The sequence below is a fragment of the Paroedura picta genome, chromosome 12 (genome assembly GCF_049243985.1).
Source record: "Paroedura picta isolate Pp20150507F chromosome 12, Ppicta_v3.0, whole genome shotgun sequence".
Taxonomy (NCBI): Eukaryota; Metazoa; Chordata; class Lepidosauria; order Squamata; family Gekkonidae; genus Paroedura; species Paroedura picta.
The window spans coordinates 335,503-357,008 of NC_135380.1; the positions used below are offsets into that span (position 1 = coordinate 335,503).

General features: G+C 52.5%; 1 protein-coding gene across 7 annotated transcripts; it reads right to left on the reverse strand.

Annotated features, from left to right (window-relative positions):
- Positions 1 to 3,412: 3,412 nt before the first annotated feature.
- LOC143822153 (transmembrane protease serine 13-like) lies at positions 3,413 to 17,176 on the reverse strand. Of its 7 annotated transcripts, XM_077306955.1 has the most exons (13): positions 17,001 to 17,176; positions 11,957 to 12,119; positions 11,584 to 11,697; positions 10,613 to 10,735; positions 10,336 to 10,465; positions 9,745 to 9,840; positions 9,306 to 9,349; positions 8,799 to 8,958; positions 7,905 to 8,077; positions 7,695 to 7,793; positions 7,428 to 7,570; positions 6,513 to 6,665; positions 3,413 to 4,424 (listed from the first exon to the last, which is right to left on the reverse strand). In XM_077306955.1, the coding sequence occupies exons 1-13, from the start codon at positions 17,019 to 17,021 to the stop codon at positions 4,410 to 4,412; spliced, it is 1,434 nt and encodes a 477-aa protein (XP_077163070.1). In that variant the 5' UTR covers positions 17,022 to 17,176; the 3' UTR covers positions 3,413 to 4,409. The 7 variants fall into 7 exon arrangements, 6 of the variants coding, with proteins under 6 accessions (XP_077163070.1, XP_077163069.1, XP_077163068.1 ...); XM_077306954.1 differs by lacking the exon at positions 17,001 to 17,176 and having other exon boundaries at positions 11,584 to 11,694; positions 11,957 to 12,250; XM_077306953.1 differs by lacking the exon at positions 17,001 to 17,176 and having other exon boundaries at positions 11,957 to 12,250.
- Positions 17,177 to 21,506: the final 4,330 nt, after the last annotated feature.

The window sequence follows — 21,506 nt, forward strand, 5'->3', positions numbered from 1 at the left end:
CAGCTGGACCAGCGCAGTCTGTCCCCTGAGGGACACCTGAGTTGTAGGGAGGAGAAAGAGCCCTCCTCAGGGAGGGCCGCCAGGGTTCCCGCCCCCTTGTGGGAGGAACCCAGGATGCCAAAAGCCACAGAGCAGCGGTGGCCCCAGGTTGGACCTGTTGCTTGGCCTGTGCTCATACCACAGCTGGGGCTCCCAAGGCAAGCTCTCTGTGCGGTGCCTCCTCTGTGCGGTGCCTCTCCTGTGCGGTGCCTTCAAGACTCTTTCGAGTAGAGAAAAAGTGGCATATAAGAACCAACTCTTCTTCAGTAATCTCGGGGCTGTCTCAGCCTCACCTCCCTCGCAAGGTGTCTGTTGTGGGGAGAGGAAAGGTGATTGTAAGCCGCTTTCAGCCTCCGGGTAGAGAAAAGCGGCATATAAGAACCAACTCTTCTTCAGTAATCTCGGTGCTCTCTCAGCCTCACCTCCCTCACAGGGTGTCTGTTGGTAGAAGAAAGGGAAGGCGATTATAAGCCGCTTTGAGACGCCTGGTAGGGAAAAAGTGACATATAAGAACCAACTCTTCTCCAGCACCAGAATTCAAAAGCCTCAATTCTTTGACGCTCGGCCTTCCTTATGGTCCAAGTTTCACAGCCATACATTGCAACTGGGAAGACCATAGCCTTGACTACTCACACTTTTGTTGGCAGGTTGATGTCTCTGCTTTTTAGGATGCTGTCTAGATTTGCCATAGCTTTCTTCCCCAGGAGCAAGCCAACTTTTGCACTCTCCTTCACCTGCATCAAAAGGCTCTTTAGTTCCTCTTCGAATTTGTATACAAATCAGTTAAATCCTGGAAGAGCAACAAGATTTTCTCCATAAAAAGCTCACAAAAACCTCATGGAGAATGTCCAATTGTGTAGTTTTACACAATCCCATCATTAAGAATGTCAAGGATTGAATTGTTTGGCATGGTTTCCAGTTGTATACTGGATCAAGTTCAAGGTTTTAGTATTAATCTTCAAAGCCATCTGTGGTCTGGGCCCCACATACCTGAGAGACTGGATATCACCTTATGCCCCCTAGAGTGCCTTACACTCTGTGGGTACAAATCTGTTGGTGGTCTCTGGCCCCTGAGAAGGATGCCTGGCCTCAACCAGAGCCAGGGCTGTCCTGGTGGAATGAGCTCCCGGAAGAGCGAAGGGCCTGACGGAGCTTTCACAGTTCCACAGGGCTCTTCCGCCAAGCGTTTAGTTGAGACTGGGGTAACTAGCATCAGCTTAGCCTGTATAGCAGGCCAGCCCCTTCTAAGTCCCCTGAGGCACAGGGGAGGGAGGGGGGACGATGAGGTTAGCATTATGCCATCAGGGAAGGTTCCGTTTTGAAGATGGGTATTGTTGTTACTGTTTTTATTGTTTTATTCTTGATTGTTTTTATTGTAACCCACCATGAGCCAGCACTGCCAGGAGCAGTGGGTAAGAAATCTAATTAATAATTCAGACTGAGCTCTGGTGAAGTCCATCTCTCTGTTAGTTCCTTTTATTACTTTAAAAACACTGCTCCCTGGCTGTCAATCCCCCCTTCCCCCCACTCCTCCTTGTGGTTCTCCCCGTTGCAGAACACAATGGTTTTGTTCATGTGCTTGATTTCCTTTTCAATTCCTGTACCCCCATATTTCCCCAAATAAAAATCTAAACTATTAGCCATGTATTGGCAGTGGGGAGGAGGGGGGAGCAAGCAGACACTTGTGGCCCAATTGGTGGAAGTTAATTGGATGTTGGTCGCCTGGGACTTCCAGCTCTAGAGGGAAAGAAATGGAGATCAAAATAGTTCTGCCTTTAGTCATTGGTGGGGGGGGGGTAGTGAGCAAAGGCATGTGGTCCCAGTGTAGATTTTAAGTTGCTTTTGGTCTCCTGGGACTTGCCTTAGAGAAAAAGAAATTGTGGAGATGGGGAACATTTCTTTCTGATTGTTTGCCTCTGTGGATCTGTACATGGGGGAGGAGATGACCCTGGCTCCCTAAATATAGAAAGTGAGATGAGATGATTCTGTGGACCTGGCCCCTTCTGCAGCCAAACAAATGCTGTCCTCTTTCCAGGCCAGAGTAACTCAATATTTATTCTGCGTTCGGAGTTGTAATTGAAGATTTGCACAGAGTGTCCACTATGGGTGTATTTGTTAAAAGTAAAATTTGAGTACAGGGGCACTTTTTAAACCAACAAAGTTGCACTCAAGATATAACCTTTCATTTATGTGAAGATGTATGCATGCACACAAAAGCTTATAAAAGCTTATTTCTTGAATAAAACTTTATTGGTCTTAAATATGCGCTTGGATTCAAATGTTCTTTTGCTTCAGACCAACATGGCTGCCCAACTGCATCTCTAGTAGTTAAGAGTGTTTGTCTGAGGTTGGGGAGAGGACAGTTCAAATCCCCACGTAGCCCCAGTCACTCTCTGTGACCTTAGGCCAGTCTCACACTCTGCCTAAGTTGCGAGGGGAAAGAGAAGGAGAGGAGATATTTCGAATCCTAGAATCATAGAATTATAGAGTTGGAAGGGGCCATACAGGCCTTCTAGTCCAACCCCCTACTCAACGCAGGATCAGCCCTAAGCATCCTAAAGTAGCGATCCCCAACCTGTGGGCCGCGGACCACATGAGGTCCTTCGACTAATTGGAGGTGGGCCCCGAAGGACGCCTTCTCCCCCCACCCGGCCCTTTACAACACACTTCGGGTGTCATTGTCTCCCATCACTCCCAGATGGGACTATCTCGTTGCAGAGAAACAAGCTCAGGGTTCCCATTGATTTGTCATTGTCATGAGTTAAAATTCCTTATGTTCATTATTGTGGCGTGTCTGTATCTTATTTTGAAGGGATGTTTAAATATTACCATAGCAATCAGAGAGCGTTAGGGCAGTGGTTGAGAGTAGAGGAGTAAACTACCCCCCCACACACACACCAGGCCTCAGTAAAAGGCATTGAGTGGTCCCCGGCATTGATTGGTCCCCGGTGATAAAAAGGTTGGGGACCACTGTCCTAAAGCATCCAAGAAAAGTGTGTATCCAACCTTTGCTTGAAGACTGCCAGTGAGGGGGAGCTCACCACCTCCTTAGGCAGCATATTCCACTGCTGAACTACTCCGACTGTGAAAATTTTTTTCCTGATATCTAGCCTATATCGTTGTACTTGAAGTTTAAACCCATTACTGCGTGTCCTCTCCTCTGCAGCCAACAGAAACAGCATCCTGCCCTCCTCCAAGTGACAACCTTTCAAATACTTAAAGAGGGCTATCATGTCCCCTCTCAACCTCCTTTCTCTAGGCTGACTCTGACATCTTGTGATTTTGATTTACTATCATTGTCTTGGTGTTCATGACATCTTTCATCTCCTCTCGCAGTCCTCTTTGAGGGGGGAAAATTAAACCACACAATTAATTGTTGTTTGAAATATAAATAATTTCATATTGAAATAATTTATTATAGATTCCTAAGTATGGGCCTGGACCGGGTTCATCCCCATTTCCCAGCCCACCCCCCTGAAAATTGAGGTCTCTGCCCCATGGTTGCTGGCCTTCTGGTGACAAAGCACTTCCCCACCAGCATTCAGGCCCCAGCCACACAGGTCTATGGCAGCCATGCCGCTTGCTGCCCATGTTTCGTGCAAGAGGTCCCTGAAGCTGAGTCACTGCCGAGTCAGCCCTCTGTAGCTGTGGGAGAGCGTGCAGGTGAGATGCACACAGAAGGAGGGAAAACCCTTCGCCACATGCAGAAGAGCAATTGAGGGAGGCACCCCACCCTGCGGAGGACAATGCAAGATGCTCCTGCACCAGATCACCCCCCCCTTGCGCTGGTCAGAATAGCAATTCTTCGGAGACCAAGCCAAAAGGGCTGGCAGGAGAAAAGGTGCTGAAATCAGGCAGGCAGCTCTCACCCTCAGTGCCTTCCAAAGCCCGTCCTTGGGCCTCGCCCGGCTACGGATGCAAACGGCCCTCATTTCCTTGGTGGGGCACAGAAAGGCACCAGCAGCCATGTCCTCCTGCTTGAGGGAGACCCTGGGAAATGGCAAGGGGGGGGGTACCAGAAGACCCCTGTTGTGCAGTCCATTTCTGCTGCAGTCTGACTGAGGTGGCCTGGAAGCCAAGAGGCCCTCCTCTTCCTTTTAGAGGCCGGCCAGCTCCCTCCCAGGGAGGCTGCTTTGCTGCCAAGGAGGAGGTGCTCCCCTCCACCTGCTGGAACATCCATCCTGAGCGCTGAGTGCTCCCCTCATCCCTTTGTTGGCACAATCCAGCCACGGAAAGCCCGTGGCATCTGTCATGGTGCATTCTGGGCCACATAGCTTGGTCTCTGCCACGGCAGCCCCCTCATAGCAGCTCAAGAACTCTCTTCCAGGAGCAGAGCCACAAGGCAAGCAGAGGCGGGCAGGTTCCTCTGGTCAGTTGCTCTGGCTCTGAAATGCAAGGAAGGCAGTGTGAGCAAGAGATGGGGAGCAGCCCCCTTGCAGCTTGTTCCTGGGGAGAAGGGGTGCAAATGGAAAAACAACGCCCTTAGGAGCAACTAAGTGGAAAGGAGCATTTCTCAACTCCATGAGTTTGTGGTGAGCAGTTTTGAAATTTCTATTAAGCCTGTGGAGGACCTATAACCACTCTCCCTTCCTTGCCCTCTGCTTTGAGTTCTCTTCCTCCACTACAAGTATATATTCTGCTTTCCTTCCCAGCTGGGATTCAAAGTGGTATTCAGAACAATGTTCTCTCCTTCTCCACACAGTCCTGAGAGGTTGGCTAGGCTTAGAGTACGATGGGGCCAAGATCACCCAACAGGCTTCCATGGGAGAAACAGGGAAAACAGGCCAGCTGGGGTTCTTACTCTGTCCACATCACCATGCTAGCTCTCTGATGTCCACCTATCTTGCCAGCTCCCCCAACCCTACCACGCAATTTGGTCCTTGTGTGCGGTTTCTCGAGCTACCACAACCTACAGGCTGATGGAGAGGGAGAGTATTTAAAAATAAAGGTTTTTCCCCCCTCCAACCCTCCAATTCATAGCATCATAGGGTTGAAAAGGACCTCCTGGGTCACCTAGGGTCATCTTGTATTGGTGTAGATGGTTTTTCCTACCTAAATGCAGAACTTTACATGTGGCCTGAGATGCTGTTGTTTGTCTCCCTCTTTGCAAAGGAGCATGCATTGCTCTCATGTCCCTGAGAAAGGGACAGTTGGGGAATACAGGGCCTCACTCCCAGGCGAAAGTGTAGAAAGAGGGGAAGGAGCAGGAGATAGAATAATAGAATCAGAATCATAGAGCTGGAAGGGATCTTCAGGGTCATCTAGTCCAACCCCCTGCACAATTCAGGAACTCACAACTACCTGCCCACCCACGGTGACCCCAATTTTATGCCCAACTGATTCCTCCACCAAAAATCTCCAGAATCCAGCCCAGCCTGGGGGAGATTAACCAACCATCCAACAGTGGCAATTAGCAATTCCCTAGGTAAGCAAGGAAGGAAAGCAAGGAAAACAAATCAGGTGGTTTTAACAGTCATTAGAGATTTGTGCAAACATGCATAGAAAAGGCAGTCACACCATAAAACCTGTTCTGAAAGCACTTTGGTGAGAATCTTAGAAACCATGTTTTATCTTCTAAAGTACGAAATATGTATGATTTTGATTTTTAGTGTCATTGGCACGTTTGTATTTTTTGTGTCATTGTGATGGTCTAGCATTTACTCATTTCAAGTTCTGAGCAATCTTGGCCAGGATTCAAGGTTTTCACGTGACACCTGGAATAAATAAACTTTTGACCTCTCTTCAGAGAGCTTTTTACCTATTAGAAATTGAGTATTAAAAAGAACAAGCCAGAACCCATAAGGAACTTGCAGGGAAGTAGCATCCCATTCCCCTCCCCCCAATCTTTCCCACCTCTTCTCTCACTCTCCTTTTCCCAAATACATTCTCTCTCTCTCTCTCTCTCTCACACACACACACACACACACACATTCTTACTTCCTCTGGGGAGGACCAAGTAGTAGGGATTGTAGCATCTTTGATAGCAACAACACCACTTCCTCCACCTTCCCTGCCTGCAGCACCTCTTCTGGCTCTCCAGTACACAGAGTCTCACAAGTAGCACCTTTGCATGAGTACAAACTGACCTCCTCCACTTTGAGTTCTATAGTGCCCACTCCCCTTTTTTCAAGTTTCAGATTTTGCAAACCTGCGTCCCCCTAAAATTTGTGAGAAAATCTTCCTTCTGTAAAAATGGCTCCAATATATGGATTTAAGTATCTGCAGATGGGTCCATAGAAAGTATCATAGTTCACATGACCCTGTGGTTTAGTGGTTAATACATGGCTTTTGGAACAATCAGATTCTTTGTTTATATTTGCTGTGATAGCAATGCTTCCCCCATGGCTGGGATAACACTGTCCTCTCAAGGTGGTGTTCACCCCTTCTGACTTTTGCCCAGCATGGAAATACCTGCTTGGCTGTCGCACTAGACCAGCCCTCCTAAAGGTGGAAAGTCACAGGCAGTAGCTCACCTCCATCTTGCTGTGAATCCAACCAAGCAGCTTAGTGATCTGAGTGTAGACTCCTGGCTTGTTCCTCTGGCCACAGCCAGTCCCCCAGCTGGTCACTCCAGCCACATACCACCGGTTGCTGTCCTGGCAGACCAGAGGACCACCACTGTCACCCTAAAGCAGAGATGAGATCAACAAGGCAGTGGAAAGACTGGGACTGGACCCAGAGGCTGCGGGGGGGGGGGCACCTGGCCTCGAATCCTCCCTGCAAACATCGCTTTGGCTCTCTGCTATGGATTCAGCTGGAGCCTTGGGGATGCAGGCTACGGTTAGGTGGTGTTGGAATAGACAGTGTCTGGTGTACAAAGAGAAGAAGACCCAGAAGGGGGCAGCAAGAAGACTGTTAGATAGGTCAGAGAGTCCAGGACCTTTCTCTCCTATTAAGTGTGCTTTCTTGTCTGTCCCTAGGTTGCTACTCCTAGGGCAACATCCTCCTTCTTCTTGGAAGCTTCTCTCTCTCCCCCTCTCTTAGGTAGCCAGGTAGGCAGACCCCTGTCCCTCTCCCTCCTCTGCAATATCACAGTATGTCGTTCCTTGGATAAATCCTTTTTATCTCCTTATCCTAAAATACCCATGTGCATACCTATGACTTATTTACCTTGCTAACAGGCGGCAGGGCACCTGTTCCAGAAAGTGCACCCTGATAAGGCAGCTCAGCAAGGCAACCAAATTTTGAGAGTAGTGGGCTATACTTGCCACTGGTCAGGTCCTAATTCCTCCAGAGAGGACAGCCTTTCAGGGATGGAACTGGCCCAAATCCTCTGGCCACTGTTCTACGAGCCCCACAGCCCTGTGCCTATGGTGCCTGCATTGGCTCACTCATCTCAGTGAGCTTATGAGCTCTCAGGGCACCTGTGCTTGCTTCCACCCCCTTACCTGGCAGGAGTCTCGCCCGCCTTGCAAGTACCCTGCGCACATCATCCGGGGGGTCAGGTAGCCCTCGTAGACATTCTGGCTGTTGCAGAGCTTGTAGTCAATGATTTTAACCTCTGCTTCCCGCAGCTTTGGGGAGGTGTTCTCTGAAACAGACCAACCATCACGGCTGGGTAGGAGGACACCCCCCCCCCAGGGTCTTCTGCAAGGGCCCTGCTTCTGGTGCAGGGGTGCTTGGCCCAGGATCCCTTGGCCCTTCTGCCAAATTACCATCACTCTCGTTGGTCTTGCCAAAGCCAGTAATGGAGCACGTCCTCCCGGGGAGGAATTTCTGGCCAGACATGGGGAGGCAGGCAGGGCGGATCTGAGCTAGAGCAGAGAGAAGGAAATTAGCCCCTTGCGGAGAGGAAGCCCAAGGACCTCAGTGGCAGCAAGGGCACAGGCATGGCCATTGGGGGGGAGGGGCACCAGGAGCACCACCTGAAAGGGGGAGGGGCTTAGCCAGCTTCATCAAGGCGATGTCGTAGTCATCATGGTCATCACTGTAGTTGGCATTGATGATGACATGTGAGACGGGGATGCCCTCTGTGGGGTGGCTCAGGTCGGAGGTCCCAGCAAACACCTTCCATTCGTCCAGGATCTTCTCACTGTTCCTTTGAAGCCCCAAAAGGGGAATGGGCGAAAGCATCACAGTTCACACCAGCCTCCTCTACTTTGGCTGAGCCCTGGGCGCCATCACCAAGGGAATCCTGTGGCTGGGGGAGCTGGAAACCCTCTAGCTGCCTTCCTCTAGCCCCGTCTAGGGGTCCCAGTCAGCTGTTTTGGTCTAGCAGCTAAGAGGGGCCTGTTCAAACACCAAACACAGTGTCTGTTGTTCTGTGATCCTACTTTGTAGATTCTGCAGCACTGAAAGAGGTCATGCTGCCGTTTCTGTCTTGGTTCAGGTCTGCTTTGTATTTCTGCAATCCACATTCTGGAGCACTGATAACTGGAGGTCCCATGATCCTGTCACTTGTATTGATCAGCATTGTGCAAAGCCCCCTTAAGCCTCAGGGGGAGGCAGAAGAGTAATGATGTAAAGAGATAAAGAAACACCCTCTCTTTCTTTGCTCCACCTATGCATAGACCAGAAGCAAAGTCGGTGGGTGGTGGAGCCAAGAGGGGCAGCCGCGGGCTGGACCAGCCAGACAGCGGGGGAGGGCAGTTGGCACAACATAGCTGTTCCTGCCTCAGGGCCAGTCACATGGCCTACAGGAGCTCCGCCCCCCCCCCAGCACAGCTTGCTGCCCCAAAAGAAGGGGGGGTGTCTCTCTGCCTCACTTGCTCTCCTCCAAGCCAGGTCCCCTCCCCACTGCAGGCAGAGGCCCCACTTACATGAAGAAACAGTGGGCGGCTGTGAGGACCCACAGAGGATCAATAATGGTGCCTCCACAGATATGAGTCGATCCATACTGGAGGCTTACTTGCCAAGGCCACTTGCTGGCTGATGTTTCCGTGCCGCCAACAATGCGCCCAGTCATCCTTTGCCCGCAGCCTGTGGGAGAGAAGGGGGCAAGAGGCAGGCACAGGGCTTTCCAGAGCCTGCCTGGGAGTGCCAGCTGAGGGAGAGGACTGCCCAAGCCCCCCTTTCTTCACCAGCTAGCCTGGCACTGCTGGGCCACTCCTGCCCAAGCAAGGCAGCCCCCTCCTCCTTCCCTTGTCAGATTCAGCCCCTTCCCTGCACCAGCTTCAGCTCAGCACCCTCCCAGTGGGGGCCTGGAGACAACACGGAGTGCTCCCCTTTGCAAAAGTCCTTGTTCTTCCACTTCAGCAATCAAAACATGATTGTTGCCCCCCCCTTAAACTTTGCCGCCACCCCCCCATCACCCCAAGTTTACTTACGGGTGCATCGGAGTGCAACGTACTTTCCAGTGGGGCACTGGGAGCTTTAGAAGAGATCGGAGCAGGCATGAGACACTCATCGGGGAGAGACCCAAGTCCAGAGCCCGCGGGGGGGGGGGGGTGGAGGGAGGCTGCCAGAAGCAGAGTGCGGCCCTGCAGGCCCCATGGAAGGCCAAGCAAACAGGCAAGTCACTTCTGGCAGGAGGACCACAAGGAAAACTGGCCCAGCCGAGCAAGTTCTGTGCAGTGGCTGGTGAAGAACGCCAGAGGCCTCCAGGAAAGTCCCCCTAGCAGATGCACCACTCCGGCCCGGTTGGCCCTAGAGCTGGCTCTTAAAAACTGGAGCTACTGTGGGGAGGCTCTTCGCCCCTGGATCCCGATCCCGCACCACCCTCACCCCCAGTGGTAGTTTCTTCCCCCCCTGACGGAGTCCGGGTACCTGTTGAGGCTCTGCTGGATGGTCTTGTGCGGCCCGTCGGCCACCGCCAGGCTTTCCCCAGAGAAGGACAGAGGCACGTACTCGGTGTGGGAGGCGCTGGGGAAACGGGGGGGGCGGGTCACCACTTGGGCGAGGCGGGGGCCAAGGAGGCCAGCCCCTCCCCTCCTCTCTGTCCGCCCAAAGGAAGGCTTGTCGGGGGCTCGCTGCGTTCGGAGCTGCACGACCGACGTGGCGGAGGTACGCCCATACCGGCGCTGAAAAGCCCCCCCCCCCCGGGAAGAAGAGCAAAAGGCAGGGGCACCTCCGCCCCGGCGCCCGCCGCCCGGAGACTCCGGCCTGCCCTTAGGCCCGCCCCTGCTCCACACAGCAGCCCCCCCCCCCCGCTCCTCGGACACCAGGCCGGGCCAAGGCGCCTCCCTGCCTCGCAAGCTTTCCGACCTAGGGCCGCCCGCCCCGCCCGTTGGCGACGCGACCAGGCTGCCCAAGGCCCTGCGAGGTGCGGGCCAGGAGCAAGCCCGAGAGAAGGGTCCGGCTGGACGGCGGCCTGCCCCCCTCCCCGCCCGCCTCCTCCTCCTCTTCCCGGGGACTGACTTCTGGAATCCCAGCTGCTGGCAGGTCCTCCGCGAGGCGGCCTCGTCCCAGGCGCGGCTGCACACCGGCAACCACCGGCCCGCCGCGCTGGAGTAGACGCGAAGCAAGGACTGGTTCCAGCCGAAGTGCACTGCGGCAGACGGGAGAGCAAAGGGATGGTCGAGGGCGGCGGCGGTAGCCGCGCCCCAGACGGGGCCAGGGGATCTAGCAACCCCCCCCCCCCCCCACCCCCAGACACTCTTGGCCGCCCCGCCCGAGCAAACCCCGCATCCGCTACCGCAGTCCAGCTCGTCGCTCCTCTGGGAACAATCGTCGATGCCGTCGCAGCGCACCGGCTGAGCCCTGCAGTTCTCCTCCGGTTCCTTGTACACAATGCCAGTGCTGGACCTCCAGAACAGGACTGGGGGGGGGGGGGGGGGGAGAGACGGCGCCGTGAGAAGCGGGGGAGGGGGTCTCTCGCGTCCAAGATGCCTCTTGCCGGTGCTTTGTTCCTGGGAGCTCTGGAAGCCCCGAGGCGCCACTGGTACCTGCGCAGGTAGGGTTGTGCAGGGCGGCCCTGGGGCTCAGAACTCCTGAGGCCTCTTTCAAAAGCTCCCTGACGCTCCTCACAGCAGGGAGCTTGCGGGCAGGTCCTCCCCCCCCCCCCAGACCTCCAAGTAGAGCCTCCCAGACTTCAAAGACCCAGCCCTTCCCGAGGAGTGACCTCCAAGGAGCAGTAAGTCTGCAGGCAGGGATGCTGGGGCCGAAGCAGCACTCTCGACCTGGAAGGCTGGAGAATCTGGTAGGGCGGAGAGGCAGGACACCTCTTGGCTGCTGTGCTGGGCCAAGGGAGGAGGAGGCACCCTCAGGAGAAGAAGCTAGCCTTCCAGCACTGGACATCATCCTGTGCAGCCCCCCCCCCACCACTACTACTACCAGGAGCTTCCTTCCTTTTTTTCTGCCCCTGGAGAGCCATAGGGAGAAGTCCTGTGCTCCCTTGAGTCGGCTGGCTTTCAGGGCCCTTCTGGGCTGTCCAGACTTGACCAGACCCCTGAGGAGAGAGGCGCTGCTCCTTGCCCCACTTGAGGGAACACAAAGTAGCATCCCTGGCTTGGGGAGGGGGGGGGTGCCTGGCAGGAGTGTCCATGTAAAGTCACAGGAGCACAGACAGCAGATCCAAGGGTGGGGAGAACTGTAACCAGGAACCACATTCTCCTCCCTCAGCTACAATGCTTTGGTTGTGGGCAAGGAAGAAAAGGGAGCACTTACACAGCAGAATGAGGCCCAAGATCAGGACAATGAGGACCAGGAGGCAGAGGATCAGGGCGACTCTCTTCTGGCCCATGCCCCAAGATGCCTTGAAGGTGGTGGCTGAGGATGCTGCTGGGGGAGGGAGCAGAACAGAGGGCCAGGCTATGTGGAGCACAGCAGCTGCCCTCTTTGCCCTGAGAGAAACCAGTCAGCAGCAGCAAATCTGTGCCCCATAGCCCTTTTAACAGAGCCTTACAGCGGAGGGAGGGCTTGAATGCTTTCCTCTCTCCAGCCTGATCTTTACAGTTCTTTGGGAGAATGGGAAGCTACTGGCTGAGAGGAGCCATTCTACACCCCCCCCCCAAAACCGTTCTCCTCCCCCAGTTCTTACTTGAGGTTCCACGAGCCGCCAGAGACACAGGTTCCCGCCCAAAATCTGGAGCGCACGGTCTGAAGGCAACTCCTTGGACAGCCTCTATGGAGGGCCTTGGCTGGAAGGTCTGTAGAATGCGGGGGCAGGGATGCAAGTCACAGGGCCAGGAGGTTGGGCTTTCCTGGGGGTAGAGGAGACCAATACGCATGCTGGCTGGCAGTCTGTGGAGACCCCACTGACCAGCCTGAATTGCCTCATCAAGAACCCAAATATTTTTATTGCAATGTTGTTGTGAACTGCCTTGAGCCATCTGGTCCGGGAGGGGCAGTATACAAATTTAATTAATAAATAAAATAAAACCTTGATGACCCAGCACAGAAACATGCACAGAGTTCTTGGCCACTGCAGTGAGGCCTCCACAGAGCAGGCTGTATCTGCGCAAGAGGGAAAGTAGAGTGCCCAGCGCGAGTTGACAGGGCCCAGTGTTGCTGAAGTGCTTCCAGACAGCTCCCTTTCGGGGGGCCACCTGATCTCCCTCCACCAGTGGCCCCTCTGCCATGACCACCGCCTGCTTGAACCACTGCGTGGCATGGGTGCCCCACTGCAGCTGATCCCAGCTGGGCAGAAGGCCCTTTTGTCAGAAATACCAGAGGAGATGACACACAAGAGGCCTGTTCCAGAGGAGAGACCAGGGAGGGGCCTCCAGATGGCGGGCAAGGAGTGGCACATTCACCAGTGGCGCCCTCTGGGCTCTTGCTGGTGCAGTCCTCAGTGCCCATTAGAACCCCCAGGAGGCCATGGGAGCCAGATGTGATCTTGCATGGGCCATGCCTCTTAGCCACAAGGAGATGTCTGTCATCACTGGGTGGCCATTCCTTCTTGCTGATTCACTTCTCTGCTGTCTGCAGGCATCCTGCTCACACCCACCAGTGCCAGAGCTCACCTGAATGCAGGTATGCCTCTGGAAGCAGTTTCAAATGCTTTGATAAGGTGTGGCAAGTAACTAGAGGGGGAGGGAGGGAGGGGGAAGAGAGCAATCTTTGAAGGGCTTAGTGATGTCCCAACAATGTGATGGCATCAGAATGCCACGCAGGAACGGAGCAGTGGGGCTGGAGATGTTCTTGGAATCCTATTGCAAGGGCTCCAGGAAGGAAAGGTGCCTGCTTCGATAGGAAAGCAACTAAGAGGGAAAGCGAAAGAGTTTGGGGCCTTGCAGTTTACACAGAAAGAGACGCCAGCAGGAAGGAGGTTAATATGATAGTAGGCCCTGTGTCAAAAGTGGGGCAAGCCCTAAAGGGCAAGCATTTGCCAGCACTGACAACAGGAAGCATTTCTTTCCACAAAGCATCCCTCCTTTGGGGCATTCACAACCACAACCTGTGGCAAGAACTGAGTCCTTTAAAAGGCCCCAGCTGCTCTGGACTGCAGGGGAAGAGCAACACGCAAATTAAACATGAAAGAAAGAAGGAAATATCTGTCTTGGGGACCGTTTGCCCCCTAGATCATAGTAGCCTCTGAGCGGTATGCCTGGATTTGAATCTAGCAGATCTTTAAAAGAGGATGTGATACCTTTGTAGATAATAGATCTTTGCAGATTGAGCTGCTGTTAATTCTGACTGGTAAATGGAACCTCTCTGTTCAGAGGTGATCATTCTTAGAATACCATTTGGTGGTGGTGGGCCCACAAAGAGGGAGATGGAATTTTGTCATGCTCAGAGGCCTGAGAGCCAGTTTGGTGTAGTGGTTAGGAGTGTGGACTTCTAATCTGGCATGCCGGGTTCGATTCTGCGCTCCCCCACAGGCAACCAGCTGGGTGACCTTGGGCTCGCCACGGCACTGATAAAACTGTTCTGACCGGGCAGTGATATCAGGGCTCTCTCAGCCTCACCCACCCCACAGGGTGTCTGTTGTGGGGAGAGGAATGGGAAGGTGACTGTATGCCACTTCGAGCCTCCTTTGGGTAGGGGAAAGCGGCATATAAGAACCAACTCTTCTTCTTCTGCAGTTGGCTACTGTGAGAATTAGGAAGTGGACTAAATAGAGCACATGGGAGCCATCTGTGCTTGAACACAGGCAGCAACCATCAGGTCAATATTTTCTCTGGGGTTTGGAGGCAAGGCCTTTTACTTCTCTGACTACCAGGCGCTGTTAGCGGGGAATGCTACCTGGCACTGAACCTGAAGGCCAAGCAGATGCTCTGCCACTGAGTCACAGACCCACACATCCCAGACCCTTCATCCAAGATGACTCCGATAAGGAAGGAAGCTGGACTGAAATCAATAAAGGCCCAATTGCTTATAAATAGATTATAAATAGAGCCTGGTGGTGCCTGAAGGGGCAGAAGTGGGAAAAGAGATCTTGAGAATGTTGGCTGAGTGTGTGGAGCAGCTGTTGAAAAGCCACACTCCATGAAAAGCCACGCTAAAAAAGCAAAACGGCCAATAATATAGGGCCCTACTAGAGAATTATGGTGCGGCCCCACTGGGGGCATGGTGCCAATTCCTGGTGGCCATAATATAAGGAGGGCATCACAGAACTGCGGAAAGGTGCCGAGGAAAATAACCAAGATGATTAAGGGGGTTGAAGCCCCTTCCCTACAAGAAAAGGATGCAGACCATGGGACTTTTCAGTTTAGAAAAAAAGACATGGGGAGCAACGGATTAGAGAAAGTCAGTTGAAATAATATTTTCATCTTCTCTAGGATCTCAAGGGCATCCTAGGAAATAGATTTTGGCCAGACAAAAGGAAATACCTTTTGATGCAACGAGCCATTAAATGGTAGAAGTCTCTGTCATTGTTGACTATCAGCATAGATTATTGTAAAAGGAAGTTAGACAAGTTCATGGAAGACAAGTTCACCAGTCAGTTAATTACTAGCTAGGTGGAGTAAAAGAAACCTCCACAGTCAAAGGCAGTCAGCCTCTGAATCCCAGTACTGGGAAATAACATGAAGGAAAGGTCTTGGTCTTTACACCCTGTTGCTGGACCTCCAGGGCAATTGATTAGCTGTTGTGTGAAACAGGATGCTTGAATGGATGGGCCACTGGTCAGATCCAGCAGAAATTCAACAGAGATAAATGTAAATTCTGCATTTAGGCAACAAGAATAAAATGCACAGGTGTAGGGCAGGGGACACCTGGCTGGAGAAGCAGAACATGTGAGAAGGTGCTCAGGATTGCAGTCAGTCATGAGTTGATGCAGCTGCCTAAAAAGGCATTATGGTTTTCAGCTGTACTAAAGAATGTAACAGAAAAAAAACAGGGTCCAGGAGCACTTTGAGGACTAACACTTGTGTCAGGGGAGGAGCTTTTATGAGTCGCTTCCCACTTCTTCAGAAGTGATCATTGAAGGTCCTCCCCTGACACAATTGTTGCTCTTTTCTACTGTCATAGAGGGGTTAACAAAGCTATTTGTTCAGCATATAAGAGGCTTCTACTCCTTATATGTGAGAGGTCCACCCAGCAAGCTAGAGCAGTCTCCTCTGAAGGTCACTATCCAGTTCTGGCCATGGCACAAGAAGAAGAAGAAGAAGAAGAAGAGCTGGTTCTTATATGCCGCTTTTCCCTACCCGAAGGAGTCTCAAAGCGGCTTACAGTCGCCTTCCCTTCCTCTCCCCCAACAGACACCCTGTGAGGTGGGTGAGGCTGAGAGAGCCCTGATATCACTGCTCGGTCAGAACAGTTTTATCAGTGCTGTGGCGAGCCCAAGGTCACCCAGCTGGCTGCATGTGGGGGAGAGCAGAATCGAACCCGGCATGCCAGATTAGAAGTCCGCATTCCTAACCACTACACCAAACTGGCTCTCAAGAGGTGCTAGTCATACTCCGTGCCACTAACGGAGGGCATGAAAAGGTATGACATCAAAGTAAGCCGGCTTCTGCAAACAGGCAGTGGGGTGCAAGCTGAATTCAGCAGCTCCGCCCCCCCTCCCCCCATCATGCCCAACTGACATGTCTGTTTAAGTCAGTGCTTTTGGATGGGTCCATGAGCTTTTATTTGCAAAAGCAGATTTCACTGCAGGCCCAACCTTTCCTTGCCTAGAAAAGCAGTCCTGGAGAGAGAGCGGGAGAGGGGGGACCTCCCGACCCTCCCAAGCAAGCCATTCTACACGGGGGTGGGAGGCTCAATGGATAAGGCATCACACAAGCAGTGGGTGGCTTGGCCCAGGTGCAGTCTGGCTCCTGCAGAAACCCTGACCAAGGGGGCTGAGGCCATCAGAGAGACCGAAGGCCACACAGGCCTTTGGATACAGTAGCCAATACAGTCTGAACTGAGCCCGGTACTACGTTTCATTTTACAGCACAGCTGACACACTTTCAAAGCTTACACACACATTCCCCCAAAAAGGGGGAACTAAAGAGACCGCCCGCCCTGCTAAGCTAAGGGAGACCCACGAGAGAAAGAGCAACCCAGAAGCAGGGCGTGCACGGCACCGTGGATCACAACATGAGTAGCAGATAGAGGAGGTATTTGGCCCTGGCCCTTTCCTGCCTGGGGGTAGGTAGCCCCTCCCGGATGGCCTCCTTGAGTGCAGGTGTCATGCACCCCGCCACACCCTCAGATGCAAGGAGCCACTCTAGGCCCTGCTGCCACTGGGCTTCCTTGGGTGAGCCCATGGCCAGATTTTTCCAGATCAGATCCGAGTCCCTGGGGCCAGGCAAGGCCAGGGCTCTCCTGTTCATGACAGGAGGAAATGCATGGCAGCCAGGCAGGTCAGGAATAAATCCAGCTCCTAAGGGGTCAGACCCCTCCTGCTGTGCCCGACGCCACAAGAGGAGAGGCAGTGGGGCCCAGAACTGGAAGGAAGGAAGGGAGGACACTGGTGGTTCCACTCTGGGTGGGGGTTCCTCAGCTGTGGCCTCCACAGGTCAAGGATGGCCCCAGGCAGACTATGCGGCTATTAAAGGATTCCTTTCACCCAACCCAGGGGAGTTCTGATTCCCTGCCCTTGCCTGCCTGTAGCTCCCAGGGCCAGGGACCACTTCAGAATGTCTTTTTCAAAAAAAACCACCCACATCCACGCATCCACACAGTAATACTTCAGCATCACTTCAGGGACTTACCGGGCAGAGCCGCCCTTCCATGACCTGTCCTCCGGTCCAGTGCTGGAGGGGTCACTGCTGCCCCCCAGAGTTCATGATGAATGTCAGGGAGCTTCTTCCCCCCTCCAAAGGCTGCCAGCCCGGCTTCCTGGCTGTGGAGGATTATCTGCCGTGCCAGGCAGGCAGGCAGGCAGGCAGTTAGGTCAGTGCACTCCCGGATGTAGGGCAAAGGCAGGTGCAATCACAACAGAAACTGGCCTGACCAGAAACTCCACTCTGCTTGGTGCTTCCCTGTCAGGGGAGCCTCCCTCCACAGAGGCCTAGTGCTGTCCTTCCCGTGTCCTCTGGAACCTTCAGGGAAACAAACGGCTGTTCCTCGGTCACCCAGCTCCTCTTGGCTTCTGAGGACAAGCCCAGCTCTTGCTCCCTGGTGAGCCACAAGCCATCCCTGCCATGGCCCTTGAGGGCAGCCAGACAGTTTCTGGGGCACCTGCCCAGGGAAGGTCATCCCCATCCTGTGCAGAGGGCCAGGGTGTGCCTGGACTCCCGGGAGGCCGTGTGGCCCTCCCTGCTAGAAGAACAACCCAGACCAGGACCCTGGCAGAACCATTGTCTCCAGCCACCTACCGACATGCATTTTGCCATGTCTCTCATATTTGTATTATTGTGTATTATTATATTCTTAGTTAAAGCAGCCACTGTATCCTTGCATGGTTTTTAGGCTTGGTTTGTGTAAATCAGAGTTAACAGGGGGAGCAGGTGGGCTGGAAGGGCCATGAATCCCTTGTGTTTGGGAACAGGTTATCTTCTTGACCTTGGGGCCAGAGAAGACAGGAATTATGGTGGGGGAATGGAATTTGGAGGTCAGGGGAGGGGCCAGAAGTTGAGCCACCAGCTCCCCACCACCCCCTGCCACCAGAGGCCTGCCGACATCTCAGAGGTCATGTGCTCCTCTTCTGCAGAGAGGGTGAAGACAGCTGTGGCTCTGTGGGCGGCACACTGGCCACAGAAGTGGAGGCTGCCTGCAGGGAGGCAGGGAATCGATGACTGGCTGCAGGCTGGCAGCCATGGGGGTGACAAAGCGCCTGGGGCACATCTCTTCCACCACACTGCCGGCTGCCTGCCAGCTCTTCCCTGGACGTCTCCCCCCTCTCCACATGGCTGGACGGATGGCAGGCCATCTCGCTTGTGGTGGCCAGTGAGGTCAAGTGGGGAAGGATTCCCATGTTGTGGTTAGAGGCACCCTGGGCAGAGCGGTAGGCCTCCCGTGTTTTTCTCCCAGGCTTTCAGATTTCCCCGGAGCCAAATGTTTTGAAGTACTGGCAATTAACACCCAAAACTGCCTTCCAGCGATCCATTATGGCCACGACGGCCGGCCGACTTGGACCAGCAGGGCCCCTGGCTGAGGTCTTTCACTTCATCTGCTCACGGAGGATGCAGCCTGTGTCCAAACCGTGGGACTTCTGCCTGCAGGTCAGGCACTCAACCACCGTCACGGATCTCCTCCATCCCACCCCAGTGAATGATTCAGGAACATTGACCGTTCTCATCCTGTGTTCAGCCTTTGCTATTTTCTGTTTGGTGTAGGAATTTTTTTATTTCTTTTACTGAAAAATGGTAGTTGTTCATATTTCACAAATATTGACTATAAGTGCTTGTTGTGAGAAAAGGTAACTGAGTAAGGTCCTGATGGGGAGAAGAATCTTCCAAGGGAAAGAAGGCTAAAGTCATCTCCTGAGGCTTTCAATACATCTTTAATAATCTTATACTGCACTGATAGAAAACGTAACCACAGTGCAAACAGACGAAATTGCAGTTTATTGTCTTTGAATACTGATGCTATGTTACACTGTTTGATATATGTTTTCAGTATTAAATACGTTTTTTAAAATGTTCTTTGTACTGTATTGCATATGAGAGTTACAATGTAAATCACCCTGAGCTGAATGGGAGGGCAGAATATATATATATACATGAAAAATACATTAAATAAATACCCCAATAGTCCTTCAAGCCGCCCCACCCCCCAATCTGTGGATTGCTAAATCTGCAGATCAGGGCCATGTGGGGGCTAGAGATTTTTTTTAGCCAATATTTTAGCAAGCTTTTGAAAGAAATATCTTTACATAAACATGAAAAAATCTTAACATTAAAAAATGTGAGGATTTAAATTCCCCCCATACAATTTTGGAAACTGCTCCAGCTGGCCACTGTAACGGAGGTGAATGACATCTGCTGCTCAGGGCCTGACGGCAGCAGACACGGCATCCAGACTCAGTGTAGGTTGTTGGGCCTGAAGCCTCAACTGCTCATAAATGGGGGGGGGGGGATATGGGATTCTCCCCATGAGTCTCACAGGCCCTCCCATTTCAACCTCCCAGGACATTAAATCGGGAAACTCAAAGTAGCTGTTTTATTTTAGAAACAGGCAGGCCTGAGAGATTTCTAAATAGCAAGTTGCTATAACACTCAAGACATTGGAGCCCCCAGGGCTTAACGGGGACGTTGGCTCCTTATACATGCTAAGTCACTCGGGACTCACTTATACCCAGAAATTGAACTTGGATTTTTTTAGGAGGGGAGCAATGGATTCACACTCACATCCCAAATCTATTACTTATTCCTTTATGCCAATTTTAATGTCTTACCAAATATACTGTTCCAGTCTTAGCTGTATTTATCACCTGATTACTTATCATAGAATCATAGAATAATAGAGTTGGAAGGGACCTCAGGGGTCATCTAGTCCAACCCCCTGCACTGTGCAGGACACTCACAACCCTATCGCTCATTCACTGTAACCTGCCACCCCCTTGAGCCTTCCCAGAATCAGCCTCTCCGTCAGATGGCTTTCCAGCCTATGTTTAAACCTTTCCAAAGATGGAGAACCCACCACCTCCTGAGGAAGCCTGTTCCACTGAGAAACCACTCTTAACTGTCAGGAACTTCTTCCTGATGTTTAGACAGAATTTCTTTTGAATTAATTTCATACCATTGGATCTGGTCCGTCCCTCGGGGCAAGAGAGAACAACTCTGCTCCATCTTCTATAATCTATATGGCAGCCTTTTAAATACTTGTAGATGATTATCAAATCCCCTCTCAGTCATCTCTTCTCTGGGCTAAACAGACCGTTCCCCCCCAACCTTTCTTCATACGTCTTGGTCTCCAAACCCCTCACCATCTTTGTCGCCCTCCTCTGGACATGCTCCAGTTTGTCTACATCCCTCTTCAACTGTGGTGCCAAAAACTGAACTCAGGACTCCAAGTTAGGCCGAACCAGAGCAGAGTAAAGCGGTACCATCAATTCCTGCAGAGCAGAATAAATAAAAGAGTAAGCCCTAAGGGGGAGGAGAAAGGGTGGGCTCTGTCCGGGATAAAAACTCGGAGGGCCCAAACAAGAGCTGCGAAGTGGCTCCTGATTGGGCCCTCCAAGTGTCACTTGCCCAGCCGGGGACTCACCGCACACAAGGAGAAACAGTCTACCCCGATGGTGAATCCTCCCGCTGGCTTCTCCTCGCCCTCGCGAAAGGAGCAGGGATGCTGCGTTGCAGGCGTGGCATCCCTGCTCATTTCCTGCCTGGGGTCCCTTCCCAATGGCCATTCAAGTCACCCAGACACACACACACAGCCTCACCAGCCAAACCCCCCTGGCCGTCCCCCCATCACCCCACCGCCGCTTCCCAGCCACCACAGACACACAGACATGCACACAGCCACCCACCCACTGAGCTCTGCCACCCCTTCCCCCACCCCACACATCCACGCACACACTCCTCTCTACCCCCCTCTTCCCTCGCCACCTCCCCCTCCCGATTCCCCCCCAACCTTCACACACACCCTGTCCCCTCCTCTTTCACCTACCTCTCTGCCTGCCTTCCTTTCTTCCTTCTTACTTCCTGACTTCCTCTCTTTCTCCATCTTCTTCCTGTCTCTCTGTCTTTCCCTCTCACTTGCTTCCTGTCTCTCTCCTTTACTTCCTTTCTTTCTCCCTTCTACCCATCCCTTCAACCACCCCTTGCCCTTTTTTCTCCCTCCCCTTCCTCCTTTCCTCTTCTCCCTTCCCCACAGTCTGCCTCCCCTTCCACTGTGTTTCTTCCACAGTGGGCTTATTTTCTAGTATTCAATATATGGTCTACTAAGACTCCTAGATCATATTTATTCTTATTTATTTATTCTTATTATTTATTTATTATTTATTCTTATTAACCCTGCCTATATACAGCATTTAATGAAAACCTGTTTCAAAGGTAACAGAAGGAGTGCACCATGGCACAAGCTAGTCTCTCTGTCCGTTTGCACCCAGATTTGAACATGTTGACCTTGGGACTACCACTGCCTATTATCTCTTGTATTTGTATGTAACTGACAGCAATTGGACTGACAGCAATTATCAAGATTCTGATAACTGCATCAGTCCTCTCTCAGCTACAGTTGCCCAGTTAATGCTGCATCTGAACACCAGCTAAACCTTCCTGGCAATTAACACCCCCCTCTTCTCTCTCTCTCTCTCTCTCTCACACACACAC